Consider the following 21,402-nt stretch of genomic DNA (forward strand, 5'->3'; position numbering starts at 1 on the left):
CTTTTTGTTTATTATATTTGTATGGCTTTTTTTAAACATTAAGGATATTAGTCTTTTACTATTTATCTTTTAATTTTGTCTGGTATAATCCTCCCCCCCAAAAAAAATTTGTGATTTTTTTTTTTGATACACAGATGTGTAAAATTTTTACATTGCATATCTGTTGGTATTTTCTTTTTGTGATTTATTCTCTTGCTGTTACATTCAGAAAGTTGTATTCTATTCCCAGATAAAATAAATAGTAATCTATATAGCTCTCCCCCCTGTTTAATATTAAAAAAAACCTTAACTTTTCGATTCTCATGGTGTTTTTTTGGTGTTTTTTGCAGCATAGTATGAAGGAAAATCTTAATTGATATTCTTTCCATGTAGCTAAGCAGTATTTATTTAGTCAAAGAGATAGACGATTCCAGGCAAATATTATTCGCCAGTATTCAACTACAGTATATTCTGCACAGCTTAGAGTAGTAGATTGCCCATCTTGTTGAAAATAGGGCATATGAGTTTAAGATTGGCAAGATGGATTAAACTCTAAGTGGAGACTGCCTTTAATGCCACATTAAAAGTTGAAAGAATACTAAGTGGCTGAATATCTTTGAAATGAACTTTTAGCTAGGAGTCCTTCAGGTGCAAGCAATAAAAATAAAAACACCTGAGTCATATTGGTTTAATTTAGATAAAAAATTTAAAAGATTTTTCTGGGCTTGTGTAGTTGAAAATCCAGAAGTAGTACCAGCTTCAAGCTTGACTTGACCCAAGTTCAAGTGATGGCATAGAGTAGCCTCTGTCTCCCCACCTTGTTCTCCACCCCCTCCCCATTGGCCTCTTTTTGAAGCTCATAGAAGTGGTCCCTCATATCTTCAGATTTATGCCCTCAGAGTCCATGCTTGGAAGAAATGAATGTCTCTTGAACTGCCCTTACTAATCCAGCAGTTTCCTTGGTTGGACTCACTGGTTGGCTGTGGCTTCAGGGGACATGTGAGGATGATTGGCCAGGGGGTGTTCCGTGCCTGCCCCCACATGAATCCGTGTTGGTGAGGGAATTCAGGGGTTCTCTGTGGTCAGGTCTGGATTAAGTGCTCTCTTCCAAGAAGCAGGAATGAACCTCTCCAAGACTATAAAGTGTGAATGGTTTTTGTGGTGGAGGTTTCTCGAAGCCGTTCAGCATACTGGAGAAATAGAGGGTGTATCAGTCAGGTTAGGCTAGGTTATGCTGCAGTGACAAGTGACACCAAAAACCTCAGTGCCTTAGTATAGGCAGCTATACACAGTTTATTTCTCACTCCTGCAAGGTCTCCTTAGGCCTCAGGCAACTCTCCAGGGCAGTTGCCCTCCCTGTGGTGGCTTTGCCTTCCAGGCTCCTCCATTTTGTGGCACCTTGTCACTTCTGCCCACCATCTATTGACCAGAGCAGGACTGGGGGGCATGAGAGGCAAAGGGAGGGTTGTCCCTCCCAGGTGTCCAGGTGTCATCACAGGTAAATGGATAAACAAAATGTGAGACACATGCAACGGGATGCACTTTAGCCTTAAAAGGAAAGAAATTTAGGCACATGCCCTGACTAGAATGAACCTTGATGACATTATGCTAAATAAAATAAACCAGTCACAAAAGACAAATGCTATGCGATTCTCCTTATATGAGACACCGAGAGGAGTCAAATTCGTACAGACGGAACGGAGAATGGTGGTTGCGGGGAGCTGGGGGAGGAGGATTGGGGGGGGAGTGTTTAATGGGTACCGAGTCTCAGTTTTGCAAGATGAATAGAGTTCTGGAGATGGATGTGGGATCGTTGCACAGCGATGTGAATGGCCGTCATACCCTCTCCACTGTACCCTTTGAATGGTCAAGATGGTAGATTTTCGGTTATGCATATTTGTGCTGCACTAAAACAAACACAGGACCCCAGAAGGCCCGCAGATTATTCTTTGGGTGGGCCCCCCGAATTTCCCAGCCCTCTGAGGGATGAGCCGGGGGAGAACCAGAAGCTGGTGCCTGTGCAGCGGTGCCCAGTCTGCCACCCTGTCCCGGGAAAGGTGCGCCTCCCAGCTCGGGGTGGCTGCCTTGGAACCAGCTCCAGTTGGAGCTCCAGGCGGAGCAGCAGAGCCGTCTCTCCACTTCTTTGTCCTCGTTGTATAGTCTTGCTGTCATCATCCATTAGGCGCAAAAGGAATTCGCTGTCTAAATTCGTACCCACTCTCCTCTCTGCTTTGGGAAGGGACATAACTGACTAGTCAAGGGCCCTTCTGTTTACACTTCGGAGTCCACAGTTTAGACAGACCGTTGCTCTCTTTCGGAGTGGTTGGCATTCTTTTATTTTGCTTTGTAATGACTTGCAGTTATTCTCAGCCCTATTTTGAAGTGGTTGCATGGGGTGTTAAGATGCTTTTAAGCTGCTGATGTTCCTCGTGTTTATTTCGAGTGATGACAAAGTGAACACCCAGGCTTTCCGGCGATGGTGTTCATGTGACTGACACGCCTTGGGCTTTCCCTCGGGGGGGGCGGGGAGGGGATCGTTCCTGGGCAGCTTCTGGGGACACAGCGACTGTTAGCACCATGTTCTAGCGGAGTCCTGTTTCCTTGAGGGCTTTGCTTCTTCTCAGGTAGCAGAAAGGGAGATGGACTTGTTGCCAGCACCCTTTTCTAAATAGAAACTTGTAATGTCACCAGGCTGTGAGAACTTCCCTTGGAAAGGTCATTTGTGAAAGAAGAGCTTTTGGTCAGTCTGTAAGCCATCCGGCTTCACTTTGCATGGACTATGGCACGTGGTCATGTTCGGAAAATGATATCACCTGCAGTGGTCCATTGATGTTAAAGCCACGATGGTCTTTGGTGTTAGATGTTGGAGAGCTTAGGACTACGGGCTTCTCCCTATCTGCCTTCAAGTTTCTCTATTTTTAATCTTTAATTTTTTTTTTGTCTTTTTTAGGACTGCACCTGCAGTATATGGAAGTTCCCAGGCTAGGGACTGAATCAGAGCTGCAGCTGCTGGCCTACACCACAGCCACAGCAATGCCAGGTCCGAGCCGCATCTGTGACCCACATTGCAGCTCATGGCAATGCAGGATCCTTAACCCACTGAGTGAGGCCAGGGATTGAACCCAGGTTCTTGTGGATACTAATTGGGTTCATTACCACTGAGCCACAATGGGAACTCCTTTCAAGTTTCTTTGAATGTTCTGTCTTTCCTATCCTCAGATGGATCTTACTTGAAAAAAAAAAAAAAATAGGGGCAGGGTTATTGTCTAATTGATTTTGACAAAAGAAACCAAGGAAGAAAAGGAATTGTTGGTGAATCTTGACTTTTGGATTTTCAATAGACTTGGTCATATCTAGGTTGTCAGTGGGAGAGAAATGCATTCATTCATTCATTCATTCATTGCCTTCTTTGGCCTGGACATTTGGTGTGGGGACATCAAGGCTTGGTTTTCTGTTAGTGTAACATGACATCTTACCCTGGCCATGAATAGGCTTTGGGGGTCAAGCTCCCTGACATTTTCCACAAAGTTCGTATTTGTGGTTTTTTGGGAGAAGATTCTATGGCTTCTGTTAGGTTCTCAGAAGGATTCAAGGAACCTTCTGAAATGCTCAGAATATGTCGTTGTGGCTGGTATGATCCCCTGGAGTTGTTACCCGGTGAAAGTGGTATTTTTGAGTATTTCACATGGCCCCTTAGAAGTGGGTAATGTGAGAAAGAAGTGAGCAGAGGGGGAGGAGGCAGCAACTGTTGACTCTGCGGAAAGTATCAAAAAGAAGAAGGGTTGGTTCTGTCTTATTTAGAAAATCAGTGCACCCTTCTCACATGCCTGTCGGGTCCCATAATCCTGGGGAAGTGCATTAAGATTGCTCTTGAGTGTCCAGCTCTGAAGCTGGACTTCCTGAGTTCAAATCCCTGCTCTGCTGGTTAGTGGTTGTGTGAACTTTAGCAAATTATATAATTTCTGTGTGCCTCTAGTGTCCTCATATATAAAGTGGGGTAATAGACCATTTGCCTCATGAGGGTGTGCTCATGAGGTGATATAAAGTACTTCTGAGCATGTAGTGCATGGTAAGTGCTTATAAATATTTGCTCTCATGATGGAGCCAGGAGATGGTCCTTAGTGCTGGAAAGTGTAGTACAGTACAGACAGTTCAGGTGTAGTAGTAAGATGCGGACACTTCACTTTTTGTGTGCCTGTGTTGGTGGTTTTGTACCGATCTCCAGGAAGTTACCTGCTTTCAGCATTTGTCTACTGATGAGCTGCTACAGGTAAATTTTGGTGCCCCAAACATCATAAAAGGTGAAAGAATGCCCTCACATACCTTTAAGCAAAATGGGACAGCCTGTGTTCTTGTCACAGAATGTCGCATGATGAGGTTCTATGTGTTGAATGACTCCCTGTGAAATGACTGGATGAGAATGTCATGTTTTCCATTTTGTCTTCAGAAATATATTGTGCAGTCTCTGATCCTAAATGTCATCTGCGATATGGTGACTGAAGATCCATGGTCTGAGATTGCACCTGTGTGATCAGTTTCTTCGTTGTTACTAGGCTCTGGAGAGACGCTTTCTAGCTCTTTGCACTCATCTCATCTGAAATTTCTTCTGTCAGTTTTATGCTTTTTCCGCTATGGGTAGAAAATAGAAGGGTATGAATTCTCATCTGTGTTCCATGAAAGCTAAAAAATGGCTGCAAAGTTGGTGTCTTCAGACTTCTTTAGATACCTTGTTGAAGATGATGTCATACTTTGGGCAAAGTAGTGAGGAAGCTGACAGATGACATGATAGTGATGATTTATTTCACTCTCGCAATGTCTTGCACAGTCTCCTATCTTCTTTTGCTTTACTTTTTTTAAATTAAATTAAATTTTTTTAAGGGCCACACCTGTGGCATAGAGAGAAGTTCCTGGGCTAGGAGTTGAATTGAAGCTACAGCTGCTGGCCTACACCACAGCCACAGCAACGCCAGATCCTTAACCCACTGAGGGAGGCTAGGGATCGAATCCGCAGCCTCATGGTTCCTAGTTGGATTTGTTTCTGCTGCACCACAATGGGAACTCCTGTTTTTTTTTTTTTTTGACAGAAAAAAAACCTAAATATGTAGCATAGAATAATAGGTTGATTTGGCACAGGATACCAGAATCTTACATAATTGTTTAAAGTTGTATTCTTAGAAAGTCATTTAGGAGAACATATTTTGATAGAATATTAAATTTAGAGTGGAATACAAAGCTATATACATGTGTCAGGTCAACTTGTAGAAGATATTACATTGAACAGTATTGGCAGCAAATTCATAAAACGTTAACTTTTTTTTTTTTTCTGGGTGATATCACAATGGGTGGTATTTAAATTTAATTATCTACATGTTTCTCTAGCCTCTAAAATCTAACTGGCGTGTATTTTTTTTTTTTTAAACAAAACAAATCCTTTCGTCATCTCAAAGCAAATGTATTTTTATAGCAGTTTTATCAGGACGTTGTATATATATATATATTGTACAATTTACCGCTTAAAGCTTCCCATTTGGTTTTTAGTGTAATCAGAACAGCTGTTCAGCTATCCCCACAGTCCATTTGAGGACATTTCCGTCCCCCCCCCCCGCCCCCAAAGACAGTCTGTGTCCATTAGCAGTCACTCCGTTTTTCCTCACCCCCCAGTTCTAGGCCGCCGCCACTCTCCTCTCCGTCTTAATGGACTTGGCTGTTCTGGGCATTTCATAGAAACGTAATCATGTACTCGGGGGTCCGTTATAACTGGCATCTTTCGCTCAGCGTACTGTTTTCAAGCTAAAGTTGATCATTCCCGCACTTTGGTTCACTCATTTTATTTAGACATCATATCAAGCTTTGTTTGTCATGCGGTAAAATGTATTTTTTCCCTTTGCTTCTAGAATTGGTTCCTTCGATTATGAGCAACTTGTTGAATCCAGATGCCATCTTCTCCAACAATGAGATGAGCCTGTCAGACATTGAAATCTATGGCTTTGATTATGATTACACCTTGGTATTTTATTCTAAGCACCTCCACACACTGATATTTAATGCTGCTCGAGACCTTCTCATCAACGAACACCGGGTAAGGGCCTGGGGACCTGGCCGTCATCCTCCCCTTCCTCGTCAGCATTTGGAGACCAGCCCTGAGCTGGCATAGTATGTGTTATTTCATAAATTGTTGCTGAATGAATGAGTAGGTTTGGTTCTGTTCCAGTGACTGTATCTGGAAGGTTTTTGTTTTTTTAAACCACTTGGAGTTCCCTGGTAGCTCAGCAGGTTAAGGATCTGGTGTTGTCACTGCTGCTGTGGCGCAGGTTTGATCCCTGGCCTGGGAACTTCTTTGTGCTGAGTGCGAGGCCGAAAAAAAAAAAAATAAAAAAAAGACCACTTTATTGAGGCATGATTGATACGGAAAAAGCTGGAAAAGCAGTATATATTTGGTGTAACTCGATGAGTTTCGGGATAAGTATATGAAACCATCACCACCATCAAGGTCATGAACTATCTGTCACCTCCCAGAGTTTCCTCCTTCCCCTTTGATTATCATTCCTGTTATCTGTGCGTGTTGGGACGGGGTGGGGGGGTGAGAGTGCTTAATGTAAGATTTACCCATGCAGCAAATTTTAAGCATACGGTACAGTATTGTTAGCTGTGTAAGTAGATCTCCAGAACTTATTCCGCTTTCCTAACTGAAGCTTTGTACCCAGAAGATAGTTTGGTTTTTTTTTAAATTATTTTTATTATTTTTATTTTTTTACAGAATAAAATACATACATTTACACACAATTACATTCACACAGATTATAACATGGATCTTAAGAAACAGATTAAGTGACTCCCACTGGAGAAATGGAATGGAAAATATGCTGAGACAAATAGGAAATTTATTCTATACTTTATCCCAATTTTATGGCTTTCATCTTTACTACTTAGTTTTATCTATTACATTTAAATTTTTCTTTAAAAATTAGCGTTATATTAAATTGTTATATTATGCAACTAAAATTTATAAAGAAGAAAGCCTTATATACCATTAAATATTTTATATAGCATAGTAAAAAGAATAACTTAACTGGTAAGCATAACAGAAATAATACACCCTCTGAAAATAAGTAAAATATAAAATGCATGAATTGGTTAAAAAACAGTGTAACTATATAAATATGTCCTCACAATTTGTTCCATCTCATTGATTCTTCAATAAAGGCATTACACCATTCTAGGTGATGTGATAAACAAGACATTATAGACTTTACATTGTATCATGGAGAGAAATGGTTATTAATAATACAATTGTAGAACTGTATTATTTAATTGTACAGTCACATTGTTTAATTATAATTATCATAAATTCTTTGATGGAGAGGAAATCAGAATCAGATGTAAGACTTCAGCATTCCAAGAATGATGTCAAATGACCCCCTTCATGGTGGATTATGCACTTATTTACTATGAGATATATTTCTTCTCCAGAGATACCTTGTTTGTGTATCAATTGTAGATTTTTGGTTTGCAGTTATTCTGAAGTTTTGATGTAAGAGTCTATATGTATATGAGATTGTTTTAAGTTGTTGTTCTCTTAATTGCAAGTTCATCTCTGGTGTCCCGCATTTGTACCCACCTCTTCTCATGATTTCTGATTTTGATGGTATAATTGTGCGTGGATGATTTCGTATCTTTACTGTATATATACCTTTATTGGTGAGCCTTGTCATTTGTGGAATTTTTGTTTCCTGTTGCTGATCTTTTCTTTCCTGCCTAGAGAAGTTCCTTTAGTATTTGTTGTAAGGCTGATTTAGTGTTGGTGAATTCTCTCAGCTTTTGCTTATCTGAGAAGGTTTTTATTTCTCCTTCAAATCTGAATGAGAGCCTTGCTGGGTAGAGTATTCTTGGTTGGAGGTTTTTTCCTTTCATCACGTGAAGTATATCATGCCACTCCCTTCTGGACTGCAGAGTTTCTGCTGAAAAATCTGCCGATAACCTTATTGGGGTTTCCTTGTATGTTACTTGTTTCTTTTCCCTAGCTGCTTTCAAGATTTTCTCTTTGTCTTTAATTTTGGTCAGTTTGATTATTATGTGTCTTGGTGTGTTCCTCCTTGGGTTTGTTTTATATGGTACTCGTTGTGCCTCCTGGATTTGAGTGAGTGGTTCCTTTCCCATGTTAGGGAAATTTTTGGCTATTATCTCTTGGAATATTTTTTCTGTCCCCTTCTCTCTCTCTTGTCCTTCTGGCACCCCTATAATACGGATGTTGGTGCATTTAACGTTGTCCCAGAGTTCTCTGAGACTCTCTTCATTTCTTTTCAGTCTTTTTTCTCTTTTCTGTTCTGCATCCGTAATTTCTTCTAATCTGTCCTCCAACCTCGCTTATTCATTCTTCTGCCTCCTGTATTCTGCTGTTAGCTGCTTCTAGTGAGTTTTTTTATTTCAGTTATTGTATTTTGCATCTCTTTTTGTTTAAGTTTTATATCTTGTATCTCTTTGCTCAGTGTTTCCTGTAAGTTATCCATCTTTGCCTCCAGTTTATTTCCAATGTCTTGTATCATCTTCAGCATCAACAGTCTAAAGTCTTTTTCCTGGATGCTGAGAATCTCTTCATTGCTTAGCTGTTTTTCTGGGGCTTTTCCTGTCTCCCTCATCTGAGTTATACTTCTCTGTCTTTTCATTTTTATAGGTTTTTGGTGTGGTGACCTTTTTACAGAAAATAGAGTTGTAGCCTCTCTTACTTCTGATGTCTGCCCCCCTGTGGCTGAAGTCGGTATGGGGGGCTTGCTGTAGGCTTCCAGATGGGAGGGGCTGATGCCTGCCCACTGATAGGTGGAGCTGATTCTAATCCCTGTGGTGGGCGGGGCTTAGTCTCTGGATGGGATTAGAGGCAGCTGTGTGCCTGCGGGGTCTTTAGGCAGCCTGTTTACTGAGGGCCGGGGCTGTGAGCCCACCTGGATTGTTGTTTGCCCTGGGGCTTCTCAGCAGCTGACTGAAGGGTGGGGCCAGATTTTCCCAAAATGGCCCCCTCCAGAGAAAGGCAACTGCTGAATATTCCCGAGAGCTTTGCCTTCAATGTCCTTCCCTCACAACAAGCCACATTCACCCCTGTTTTCCCATGATGTCCTCCAAGAACTGCAGTCAGGTTTGACCTAGGTTCCTGTGGAGACCTCGCTCTGCCCTGGGACCTAGTTCACGTGAAAGTCTGTGTGCGCCTTTTAAGAATGGGGTCTCCGTTTCCCCCAGTCCTGTGGAGCTCCTGTGCACAAGCCCCGCTGGCCTTCAATGCCAGATGCTCCAGGGGCTCTTTCTCCCAGTGACAGATCCCAGCGTGTGAGGGTTTGATGTGGGGCTCAGAACTCTCACTCCCGTAGGTGAGTCTCTGTGAGCCAGTTAGTTTTCAGTCTGTGGAGCTTCCCACCCGGGAGGTATGGGGTTGTTTATATCACGAAATCACCCCTCCTACCTGTGGATGTGGCCTCCTCTTTTTCTTCTGGAGTAGGGTATGGGTTTCCGGTCCATTTGGGTGGAGATGGCTCAGTCTTTAGTTGTGAATTTTGTTGTTTTAGGAGAGAAGTTGATCTCCAGTCCTTCTATTCCGCCATCTTCAAGATAGTTTTTGTTTAAAAAAATCTTTAGGAGTTCCCGTCCTGGCTCAGTGGTTAATGAATCCTACTAGGAACCATGAGGTGGCGGGTTCGATCCCTGGCCTTGCTCAGTGGGTTAAGGATCTGGTGTTGCCGTGAACTGTGGTGTAGGTCGCAGACCGCGGCTCGGATCCCGTGTTGCTATGGCTCTGGTGTAGCCTGGCAGCTACAGCTCCGATTGGACCCCCTAGCCTGGGAACCTCCATATGCCACAGGTGTGGCCCTAGAAAAGGCAAAAAGACAATAAATAATAAATAAAAATAAAAAAATCTTTAGACATCTGTGGCAAAGACTGTCCCAGGTTACTCGTTAGTGAAGGTTCAGCTGTGGACCTTTGCCCTCTTTTCTCACAGAGCAGTGACATAGGTTCTCAGTGCGACTAGGATCCGTGAGGATGCAGGCTCAATCCCTGGCCCTGCTTGGTGGGTTAAGGACCCAGTGTCGCCATGAGCTGTGGTGTAGGTCGCGGACTCGGCCTGGGTCCTGCGTTGCTGTGGCTGTGGTGTACGCCGGCAGCTAGAGCTCCAATCCGACCCCTGGCCTGGGAACTTCCATCTGCTGCAGTTGTGGCCCTAAAAAAGCAAAATAAATACATACATAAATAAAAATAAATTCAAACCCTGCTTCTGCCCCCTACTGGTCTTTTGGCCTTGAACCAGCTGAACTCCGTAGGCCTTCGTTTGCTCACTGTAAAACACAGGCAGTACCTCTGTGCAGGCTGTCACGCAGATTAGAGACAATAGTACTGAAAGCTAACCTTTATTGAGTGTTTTCTACGTGCCAGGGACCTTACGTAAATTAACTCCTTCAGTTATCACAATAACATTGTGAAAAAAGTACAGTTACTGTGACCATTTTGCAGAGGAGGAAACTCAGGCCCAGAAACATCCGGTCAATTGCTCAAGATGACCTAAGAAATAAGTGGTGAAAGCCAGGATTCAAACTCCAGCAGTCAGGCTCCCGAACCAAAAGCACAGAGCAGACAACCAAGAGGCGGTGCTGTTGGTGTCAAGGCTTCCGTTTTACAGGTGATGTCCATCGGCCAATGCTGCAGGCGCCCTGGAGCTAGAAGGCCAGTACCGCACAAGCTCCCTTCAGCTCCCTGGGGGGTGGGGGGACGCCGGGCTAGGCCAGCACAGAGGAGAGCAAGGGTGGGGCTCCCTTGCTGTTATGCTGCCTCCGTCCTCCAAGGCCAGGGAAAGGACCGTGGGTTAGACTGAAGGGAGTCTCGTGAACAAACGGAGAGATGCAGCTGGATGGCTCGTGGCCAGATGGGCTTACATCTGAGAAAGTGGCCATAATGAAGAGACTCTTGGGGCTGAAGGAAATGTTATTTTTGGCAAATGTTATTTCTGCGTTTTGAATAAGGAAACATGAGTTTCTCATAAAATCCATTTATAACCAAAAGCTGAGGGGACTAGGAAATAGACTGCATTAAATCGTGAGGATCCGGGGAGTTCCCACTGCAGTGCAGTGGGTGCAGGGTCCAGCATTGCCACAGCTGTGGCATAGGTCACTGCTATGGCTCGGATTCGATCTTTGGCCTTGGAACTTCCACATACCCTGACCGTGGCCGTGGCCCACCCCCAGCCTGCCTCTGTGGATACACTCCTTCCAGACGCCGCTGATATGGCACCTTCTTTGTTGTTTCTCTGACTCCCTTAGGCAGAGAAGGTGTTCAGCCCCCTGGTGGAGGCCTCACAGACATCTGGACAAAGAGCTAGGTGTGTTATTGTGATAACTGAAGGAGTTAATTTACGTAAGGTCCCTGGCACGTAGAAAACACTCAATAAAGGTTAGCTTTCAGTACTATTGTCTCTAATCTGCGTGACAGCCTGCACAGAGGTACTGCCTGTGTTTTACAGTGAGCAAACGAAGGCCTACGGAGTTCAGCTGGTTCAAGGCCAAAAGACCAGTAGGGGGCAGAAGCAGGGTTTGAATTTATTTTTATTTATGTATGTATTTATTTTGCTTTTTTAGGGCCACAACTGCAGCAGATGGAAGTTCCCAGGCCAGGGGTCGGATTGGAGCTCTAGCTGCCGGCGTACACCACAGCCACAGCAACGCAGGACCCAGGCCGAGTCTGCGACCTACACCACAGCTCATGGCGACACTGGGTCCTTAACCCACCAAGCAGGGCCAGGGATTGAGCCTGCATCCTCACGGATCCTGGTCAGGTTTGTTTCAGCTGAGCCACAGTGGGAACTCAAGGATTTGAATTTAGATCCGTTTCCAAGGCAGAGCTGCTCCCTCCTTTATTCATGTTGCCTCCTGTGGGATTAATAACACCTTTTCTTTCTACTCTCTAGGTTTATTACTCTACTCATATGAAAGTAAAATATTCATGAAGATTAAAAATTTATGAAATTTAGGGGAAAAGAGAGATGAAATAGATGGAAAAAAGGTGCAATCATTATGATTAGAAAAGCTTCTAGATTTAAGTTCATTGAAATTTCATTCCCCTTATGTTGTTTGTGGCTTTGACAAAGGAAATACGTCGTAACACTAATTATATCAGGCATATTAATAGAGGCAATTATGCTTATGCAGATTTTTCTCTTGTTTGGGATTTGAAAAATAATTCTTCCAAGATGCTGTTGGAAGCATTGAGTTCAGTGCCATTTTTTTCCTGCCAAAGACTGAAAGTACTTGCAGAGATGAAAGACATTTGCTTTTGCCATGCACAGTAATAGAGCAGTACGTTTGCAGTTTAGCATCTTCCCCAAAAGCAAAGGTATAAATTCCAGCTCCTTCATAATTACCCGTTCTTCCCCCCCTCCCCAAGAACAAGTTTTTACGAAAATGGGCGTAAGTGTTGGGTAATAACTGTCTTTGTCTTCATTTGGTACGTCCGCCAAGGGACAGGAAGGCCATGTAGACGTGTTCTTGGTTTCATCTTCCAGATTTGCACCCTCATCAGTGTTCCTGACGATTCACGGGCTCCGACGTTCACCCAGTGTTTCTTCCTTCCTTCCTTCCTTCTGCTCTGCCCACGGCATGCGGAATTCCCAGGCCGGGAATTGAACCTGCGCCACAGCAGTGACAAGGCTCGTTCCTTAACCTGCTCGGCCACCGGGGAACTTTTTTTTGCTCCCACTGGTTTTTCAAATCTAAAGCCTGACACCAGCCACAACCCCTCACATTTGCCTCTGTTCCACCTGTGATCTCTCAGCAACTGTGGCAGGTTTGCTCTCTTTTTCAGAGAAACTTCCTTTCAGAAGAGTTTGAGGGTTGCAGAGGTCATGCAGAACGAATGCCCATGCCTGGTTTCCCCTTGTGTTAACCTTTTCCGTGACTGTGGTGCATCTTTCACAACCGAAGCAGCAGCATTAACAGAGTGTGATGCGCTGAAGTCTGGGTTCCATTCATGTTTCTGTAGTTTTGACCCAGTGTCCCCCAGTGTCCTTGTCCTGGTCTGGGATCCCATCCAGGACACTGCATTGCATTTAGGTGTCGCCTCTCCTTAGGTGTCTTGTGGCTGTGACGGTTTCTCACAGGCTCCTTGTTTTCGGTGACCTGTTGATGACCTTGACAATTTTGAAGAGTACGGGTCGATGTTTTTCAGGATGTCCTCCTCTCGGGATTTGTCTCCTGCTTTCTCACGGCTGAACAGGGTTGTGGATTTGGGAGGAAGACCACGGAGGCGGGGCTCCTTCTCGTCGCAGCCTGGCAGGGGTACCTACCGCTGACGGGACTTGGCACCGCCGACCGGGCCAGCCCTCAGTGCCTGGCTGAGCGGGTGGTTACCAGCTCTCTCCGCTATAAGATTCCTTTCCTTTCTTTCCAGGCTGTGCTTTCTGGGAGGAAGTCACTCTGCAGCTGTGAGCTCTCGTCACTCATTCAAAAGATACTCGTGCAAAATGCATCCTGCTTCCATCCACTTCTCCCCCCGCCCACTGCCACCACTGTGGTCCAGGCCACTGTCACCTCCCACCTCATGGTCCCTCTGCTTGTCTTCTTGCCCCTTGGGCTGTTCTCGATTCTGCAGCACGCGTGAACCTTTACCCATTCGTCAAGCCTTCCCATCGCACTGAAGTGACCTAGGAGGCCTCCAGGGCTCCCAGGCCCCAGCTTCCTCGCCAGCCTCTCCTCCCACCTGCTCTGGCTCTGATCCAGCCACACCAACCTCTGTGCTGCTCCTTCAGCTGTCAGACGCACCCCTACCTTGGGCCTTGCCAATTCTGGTGGGAAGGTCCTGCCTGGCTCCAGGCTGCCCCAAGCCTTGCTCTTCATTTTTTCCCCCATCTCTCTGAAGCCTTTTAGGGATGCCTGCTTCCTCTAGTAGTTACCCCTGCAAGGCTCAGTACCGTGTGTTGACTTGTGGATGGGGTCCCTGCCTCCCAGAGAATGGGCAGAGACGGTGCCGGTTTTGTTCACTGCTGTATTCCCAGGCCCTGGCACGAGGTATGTGCTCAGTCGGTAGTTGACCTAGTCATTGGATCCCAACGTTGAGTGAGAGGTTCGTGTTTGGTGTGGAATAGCCACTCTGATGCGGGTCATTTTGTACTGGCTTCTTGTTTCGTGTGATTTTGGAGAACTTTGTTTTTATATCCTCTGCCCTGCTTCTAATTAGACTCGTCATTTGGGTTGCTTTAAATATCAAATTGAGTTTCCATCGTGGCTCAGTGGAAATGAATCTGGCTAGTATCCATGAGAACATGGGTTTGATCCCTGGCTTCGCTCAGCGGGTTAAGGATCTGGCATTGCTGTGAGCTGTGGTGTAGGTCGCAGATAAGACTCGGATCCCATGTTGCTGTGGCTCTGGCATAAGCCAGCGGCTACAGCTCTGATTGGACTGGACCCCTAGCCTGGGAACCTCCATATCCTGTGAGTGTGGCCCTAGAAAGACAAAAATAAATAAATATCAAATTGAGACATTTGAAAAATGCATGTATCTAAAGGCTCCGGGGCCTCGGAAACTCCCGGGCAGTGCTGTAATGTGGAGGCTAAACCTCACATTAGCTTTATCCAGAGCTCTGGAATTATCCAGGAAGGGGGCACATGGCCAAGCCACAGAATTTTAGGCATTTAACACACCCTCGGGGAATTCCTGGGTTTCTCTGCCGTATTGTTGTGTTTACCTTGCTTGAAGCTATAAAGAACATTTCTGTAGCGTTTTAAGGAGGAAGCCTTGATCGTTGCTTACACACACTTGCCTGTCCAGACTGCATTCAGAACTAGAACAAACCCAGTTAATGAAACTCAGAAGATTTCTCATAAAAAACCCGAGGTAAAGGTCATTGATTGTTTGTTTCGTCCTGCTTTCAGAGACAACCAGTAATTTTCATGACACATTGGGTGAGTCATATTTTTCTGGCTGGTGGGGAATTTCTAAGCTCGAAGAGTCCAGAAAAATCTAGCTGTAGGTCATTGGAGAGAGATATCACTTCCTGGCCGACGTGAGCATCTTTAGCCTCCTCGACCAGATGTTACTGTTAATGATTTTCCCACCAGAGTTGCTTTGTGTTTGTCTGTGTGACAGTGTGTGTGTGTGTGTGTGTGTGTGTTGGAAAGGGGCCCATCAGGAGGGCATTTTTGCCTTGGCTGGTTGTAAGATGGGAAATCACAATTTAGGGGCAGGAGTGGTGCCTAGCAATCACCCCAGTCGAAGCGTTTCACTTTCCACACGAGGGAAGAGGCCTGGAGAGGTTCAGTGACCTGTCCGAGGTCGTCCAGGAGAGGAGCAGAGGCGGGGAGAGTGGGTCTTTAAAGCCCAGGCCTCGGCCTTCCCAGGCCAGCAAAGCTGCTCGTTTTAGTGAGCATTTGCTGTGTGCCGGAGGCTGCCCTGACTCCCCCGGGCATCTCTAGCCTCAGTCCTTTCTGCTTTCAATTAGGTAGGACTCTTGGGTGACAGTTGACCTTGCCCAAGGTCACCCAGCCAGCACATGGTAGGACTAGGATTTGACACTCAGTCCCTCAGCCCAGGGCCTGTGTCCTTCGTCATAGCCTTGTCATGTTGGGCTCTTCTAGCTGCTTCTGTCGGTTCTCTGGGTCATCTGCTCAATCTCTGGACCTTTGAAAAATACGGGGATCCATTGGGACTGGCTCCCCAAGATGCTCAGTGGGAGTGACAGGCAGGGGATGCAAGTGGGTTCGGGGCCATGTCCCCTGTGACCTCTCTGTTCTGCTGGGGAGCCCGATTAACCTTGTCCAGAGAAGGAGCCACCAGACTTCCTAGTGGTTGCTCCTTTGCTCGTTCACACCCAGTCCCTCAACCGACAACGTGACCGCAAGGCCACTGGGCAGACTCAGCACCTGCCGTCACAGGGGCGGTGAGCATCTGGTCATTAGGCTGGGTTCAGAGCTGATTCTGGGGTGATTAGGGGCTGATGGCGTGACACGGACCTGGCTTCCAGTCCTGGTCCAACCACTGTTCCTCTTTGGGGGCCTGGGCAGGTTTCTTGATGCCACTGTTCAGATCATTCAGTGGTAAAGCGAGCATTCTGGCCTCCCTGCTTCGTGCTACTGCCGTGAGCAGTAAATAAAGTCACCGATTGTGTCTGGTACGGCATGTGGCATGTGGCCTAAGCTCAGGGAAAGTGTCTCCCTCGGGAATATTTCATTTATTTTTGACCGCACCCACGGCATGTGGAAGTTTCTGGGCCAGGGACCAGAGCCACTGCAGTGACAGTGCCGGACCCTAACCTGCTGAGCCCCCAGGGTGACTCCTTGAGAATATTTTAAAATTCTCCCTTCTGTCCTACCCCTACTTCATCCCTCCTGAGTTTAAAAGGAGATTCCTGGGGTGTGCAGTCCCTTGGCCTCACTTCGGGAAGCAGGACCGTGGTGCTGTGTGTGTGTGTGTGTGAGAGAGAGAGAGAGGGAGAGAGAGAGGGAGGGAGGGAGGGAGAGAACTGTGTCAGTAAAAATGCAGGACCATGCACAGTGTGCAGGATTCTTGGAGACGCCCAGGAATGGAAATAGCATTGAGTGATTTCTTGGCACATGTGGCAGCTGTGAGATAAATGAGCCCAAATGTGGCCTTTGACTCAGTGCCTTGTACAGCTGGATGGGAAAACTTGCCACCTGCAGGTCAGCCTCGTGGCCCCAGGAAATGTTCTCGCACACATGTGACCCTGGCTGTGTGTGAGGAGTTAGCAGTGTAGCCTCGTGGAGATGTTTCCTGTGCCAGCTGGTAGTTGTCTCGGGTTTTACCTAAGTGGTTCACGTCGTGATTGGGAGTTCCGGGGTGGGGGTCGGGGGGTTTGGGAGGGCGGGGAACAGCCTCCCGAGACTCTGGAGAAGATGTTCTGGCCCAGAGCGGGGAGAGCCTGACTCCCCGCCCCCATTAAGGAGCCGCTGAGGTCTCTCTGTTCAGTGGGTGTGGTGGGGCCAGCTGGGTGGGAGCATCAGACAGAATGCTCCATGCATCAGTGCTACCAGCGGGGTAACTGGGCTCCTAATTCTGAGATTTGGGGAGAGTGGGAAGGACTTGAATGCCTGGGGTCGTGGGCGAGGAGGGAGCTGGGATTTTTGTGTAGAAGGAGGGACAGGTTAATGATTGGGAAATGGCAGGGGAGCCAAGCCACCTGTTCCCAAACAGCGCTGGAGCTGAGTACATCTGGACTGTACTGATGCTTGAGGGGTCCTTGCAGCTTGAGGGGAGGGGGTAGAAGGGAGGGTGAGACCTTACCTGTGTGGGGCAGGTGAACAGGGAGTGGGGCAGGAGGGAGGGCTCTGTGGCCGGGCCCGGAGGTGCTTGGTCTGGAAGGGCGAGGGGGTGGGCAGGCTGTGGTCTGTCCCTTCCGACCCCAGGTTCCCACCAGAGTGCACCAGCTGCCTCAGCCTCTGTACTGGGGCCAAGTGTGGACGCGCTCTTGAACTTTAGCTAAAACCAGTTCCTTTCTTCCTTCTTAGTATCCCGTGGAAATCAGGAAATATGAGTATGACCCAGACTTTGCAATTCGTGGACTTCATTATGACGTGCAGCGGGTAGGTTTAATTCTCGTGTTTCTGTGCAGTTTAACATGTTTGGGAATAAAATGTACTCTTGGTGCTTTTCTTTGCTCAATGTGTAAATTGACTTTAAATTATGTTCTTTGGGGCTGCAGAACTAAATTATCCAAAGCATCTTTAGACAAAGTCTTTTTTAGGAACCTGCCCTGGAAGAGCATTTAGCCACCGGGAGCTGGTAGTCATATTTTTGTGCAGATAGGCTGTTTCCTCAGTGAGGTGCACAGTGCTTTAATCAGCAAGCCAATCTTTTAAGAAAAACCCACAGTGTGATTCTCTGTTTACAACTTGATGGTGATAGGATTTACAGCGACACCTGGAAGTTTCATTAACTGTGCGGATGGTTGTGCATTATTTACCTGTGCATGTGCTTGTGTTTTTGAAGGCGGTCTTGATGAAGATCGATGCTTTTCATTACATCCAGCTGGGAACTGTCTACAGGTAAGAGAAAGAGGAGGTAAATTGCATTCACCCAAAGTAGCCCAGGTGGCTTTGGCTTTCAGGACCCATTGGCTATTGAGCAATGGGAGGGCTGTAGGGTGTGTGTATCTGTGCATCATTCATTCATTCATTCACTCCTTTCCTCATCCGGGAACATTTATTGAGCCTCCTGTCTTGCTCGTGAGGGTGTCCTCCAGGACCTCGGGGTGTAGGTGGGAGTAAACCCGTGGCCCTGGTCCAGAGTGGCCCAGGCGATGGTGGACGTGTGCTCAGACCCTTGGGAAGCACTCTGGAGGTCTCTAGGGAGGGCGGCCACCTGGGTGGGGGTCCTGCCGGGGAGGTTTGGGTGGGGAGGGAGGTGGGTGGCAGGTTCTTGTTTCCACCACGGTAGTTGAATATTAAGGTACTAAAACCTTCCCCTCCACCCTCGTTTATTAGAATGAGTCAAAGTACTGAGCTCAGTGAGAAACCTTTGTCACTTTGAAAAATGAAGGGTTTTACTTTTTCTAATTCTCAAATTTGGGGGTGGGATGATTTAGGAGTGTGGTTTGCGTGTGTATTTATATACATAGGGTTTGTGTGCAAGTGTGTCTGTGTATGTGTGAGTATGTATACACACACATATTTGCTATTTTCTTTCTGTATTTGAACAACATGCTTACATTTCTGTTTCCTAATTTATTAATTGTCAGCATCGTCCCTGCTGTGAGGGCTGAGGACTGGCTGTCCCACACGGACACGCTCTTCTCTTAACCCTGATAAAATCCTTCTCTGGGGAGTTCGGTTGTGGCTCAGCAGAAACAAACCCAACTAGTATCCATGAGGATGTGGGTTTGATCCCTGGTCTCTCTTGGTGGGTTAAGGATCCAGAGTTGCTGTGGCTGAGGTGTAGGTCAGCAACTGCAGCTCCAATTCGACCCCTGGCTAGCCTGGGGACTTCCATATGCTGCAGGTACAGCCCTGAAAAGCAAAAACAACCAACAACCAAAAAACCCAAAACTCTCTTTGGTTGTTTCACTGCCATTGTTTGTTTGCATCATGACTCTGCAGGTCTTGTTTATTCTTAAGCCATGTAGTACCCTGTGATGGTTTTCTTTCTTGTACCGTGTTTGGTTTTTTCCTAGGTTTAATGGCCTTATTTGTTTTTACTTAGTTTTCTTCGTAGGTATCTCTAGTTTTTCCGTAAATGTTCCATCACAGACAGCAAGCGTATATGTTCTTCCCCACAGCTCAAATGTTTTATATAATCTTTGAAAGACTTTTTTTTTTTTTCTCTTGACTGCCCCCTCCTGCTCTGATCTGTTGTGGTTGCTCTTCCTGGGAGTTCCCTTTGTTACTTTCCCTGTGTCCTGGTTCCCACCGCTTCCTCTTCCTGGCTTTCCTCTCGCATTTTGCTGATGTGCATCCTCTGGTTGCTTTCTTGTACCTCACAGGGCTGAGCCTTTCTGGGAACCTGGTCGTTCATCAGTTCCTCCCATTGGTGTCTCCTCGCAGGCCCTGTTCCCAGTGTTCCTAAGTCATTTGCCTCCTCTTCACCTGCTGTTTGTTTTCCAAAAACATGTTGAAATGTCTTGTCTGCTCATGTCTTTGCTCTCGCCTCCTTTGACCTTTTGAGCAGATTATTTGTTCACTGTCATTCTGATGGTTCATTCACTGTCATTCTAATGCTGTTTCAAGAGGGAGAAGGTAGTAATGAGGAGAGTAATAACAATAATATCAGGGATACTGAAAAGCAGCTAACAAATATTGAGTCTTGCAGTGGGACTTATGCTGCCATAAGGGTTTTGTTTTAACTCATTTAGTAACTCAAAATAACCTTATTCGGGAGGAGAAGGACATTTATTCCCTCTCTCCTGGGCACTTGTGGTTTTTCGGCAGCACACGCCATCCTGGACATTGTTTCTAGGCTGGTTTATCGGAAAGCATTGCCCTCAACAATCCCTTTCTGTCCTCGGAAATCCTGGATGGCTCCCCACTGTCCAGAGAATAGAGCCCAGATCTCTTGTTAAAGTTGCCATCAGTCTTCTCTAAACCCTTAGCTTCCTCTTCTTCCATATACAGCTCATTCACTTCCTGGATTGGTTAGACTTGGTTGCAAGTGGCTGAGACCCCACTTAAACTGGCTTAGACAAAAACTCAATTTGGACTCACTAATTGTGTAGTCCAGGGACTGATCTCGTTGCAGGCGTGGCTATCTCCAGGGGTCAGATTGCTGTCTTCAGAACTCTTTTCATCTCTTGAGGCCCCTCCTCTTGGGGTTGGCTCACAGCAGGCCCTTCTGCATGGTGACCCCTGGCAGCACCAGGCTTCCCGCCTCCAGCTCCAGGTCAAGGGAGGAAGGGGAGTTTCTCTTCCCAGCAGTTTCAGGCAGCCTCAGAGGGGGTGGATGCTGGGTGGGTGCAAACAACACCCACATCCTTTCCTCTGAGCTCTCCTTTCTCACTGCTCGGCATCTGTCCAGGCTGGCGTTCTCCCAGGATGCCGTCTTCCTTGCTCTCTGCTTCTTGGAATCTCACCATCCTGCTTCATGGCTCACTTGTGGTGAGGTCTCATGTCACCCTCTCCACCTGATACTGTCTCCCCCCCCTCCCCTCCCCTCCCTGTGGCTCCTGACTGTCTTATTGCTTCTGTAGGTAAATCGTCCCTCTCGATAGGTGCTAGGGCTACAGGCAGGGCTCGGCAGGAGGAGCCGCTGAGGCATTTAAAGGGGAAGGAGCGCTCATGGTTAGGTCCTGGGAAGGTCCCTGGGGTCTCGGTGCTAGAGGGGGTGCGTGTGTAGCCTTAGAGCCAAACTTGTGAGTGTGAACCCAGCCCTGCTGCTCAACGTGTGTGCGGCTTCAAGAAAGTTCTCAACCGGCTCAAAGGAAAATACCCTTCCCTCTCCGCTCCGAAGGGATAGTGGCCGCGTGACTGGCGGGGAGGAATGCGTGCATCCCAGCCGTGCCCGCCTCAGGGTCCCGCAGCCCCTGCCTCAGGCTGGCTCTCCCCTTGTGTGCGGGCCGTGGGTGCCACGGGCAGAGGGCGGGCTGGTTCCCCAGGCAGTCCCGCTTGGTAGCCGGCTTCTAGGTTCACAGAAACCTTGTGAAACACTCGGCTGTCCCCGTCACAGTCACAGCAGCAGAATCTAACAGTGCTCACTGTATCCCAGCTACTGTTTCAGTACAGCAGCTCGCTCAGTCCTCTCAGTAATACCCGGATGTGGGTGCTGTTACCAAGTCCCTCATTTAAGAAGTGACACGGAGGGAGTTTCCATCATGGCTCAGTGGAAACGAATCTGACTAGCATCTGTGAGGACGCAGGTTCAATCCCTGTCCTTGCTCAGTGGGTCGGGGATCTGGCGGTGCCGTGAGCTGTGGTGTCAGTCGCAGATGCAGCTTGGATCCCGAGTTGCTGTGTCTGT

General features: G+C 46.8%; 1 protein-coding gene across 3 annotated transcripts in view; it reads left to right on the forward strand.

Annotated features, from left to right (window-relative positions):
* The window catches only part of NT5DC3 (5'-nucleotidase domain containing 3), an 83,022-nt gene that overhangs the window by 19,920 nt on the left and 41,700 nt on the right, over positions 1–21,402 (forward strand). For all 3 annotated transcript variants that reach the window (XM_047788157.1, XM_047788159.1, XM_047788158.1), the window contains exons 2-4: positions 5,874–6,058; positions 17,466–17,540; positions 17,947–18,002. In XM_047788157.1, the coding sequence (XP_047644113.1) occupies positions 5,874–6,058; positions 17,466–17,540; positions 17,947–18,002 (316 nt within the window). The remainder of the gene's footprint in view (positions 1–5,873; positions 6,059–17,465; positions 17,541–17,946; positions 18,003–21,402) is intronic.

This window comes from Phacochoerus africanus, chromosome 7, assembly GCF_016906955.1.
Source record: "Phacochoerus africanus isolate WHEZ1 chromosome 7, ROS_Pafr_v1, whole genome shotgun sequence".
Taxonomy (NCBI): domain Eukaryota; kingdom Metazoa; phylum Chordata; class Mammalia; order Artiodactyla; family Suidae; genus Phacochoerus; species Phacochoerus africanus.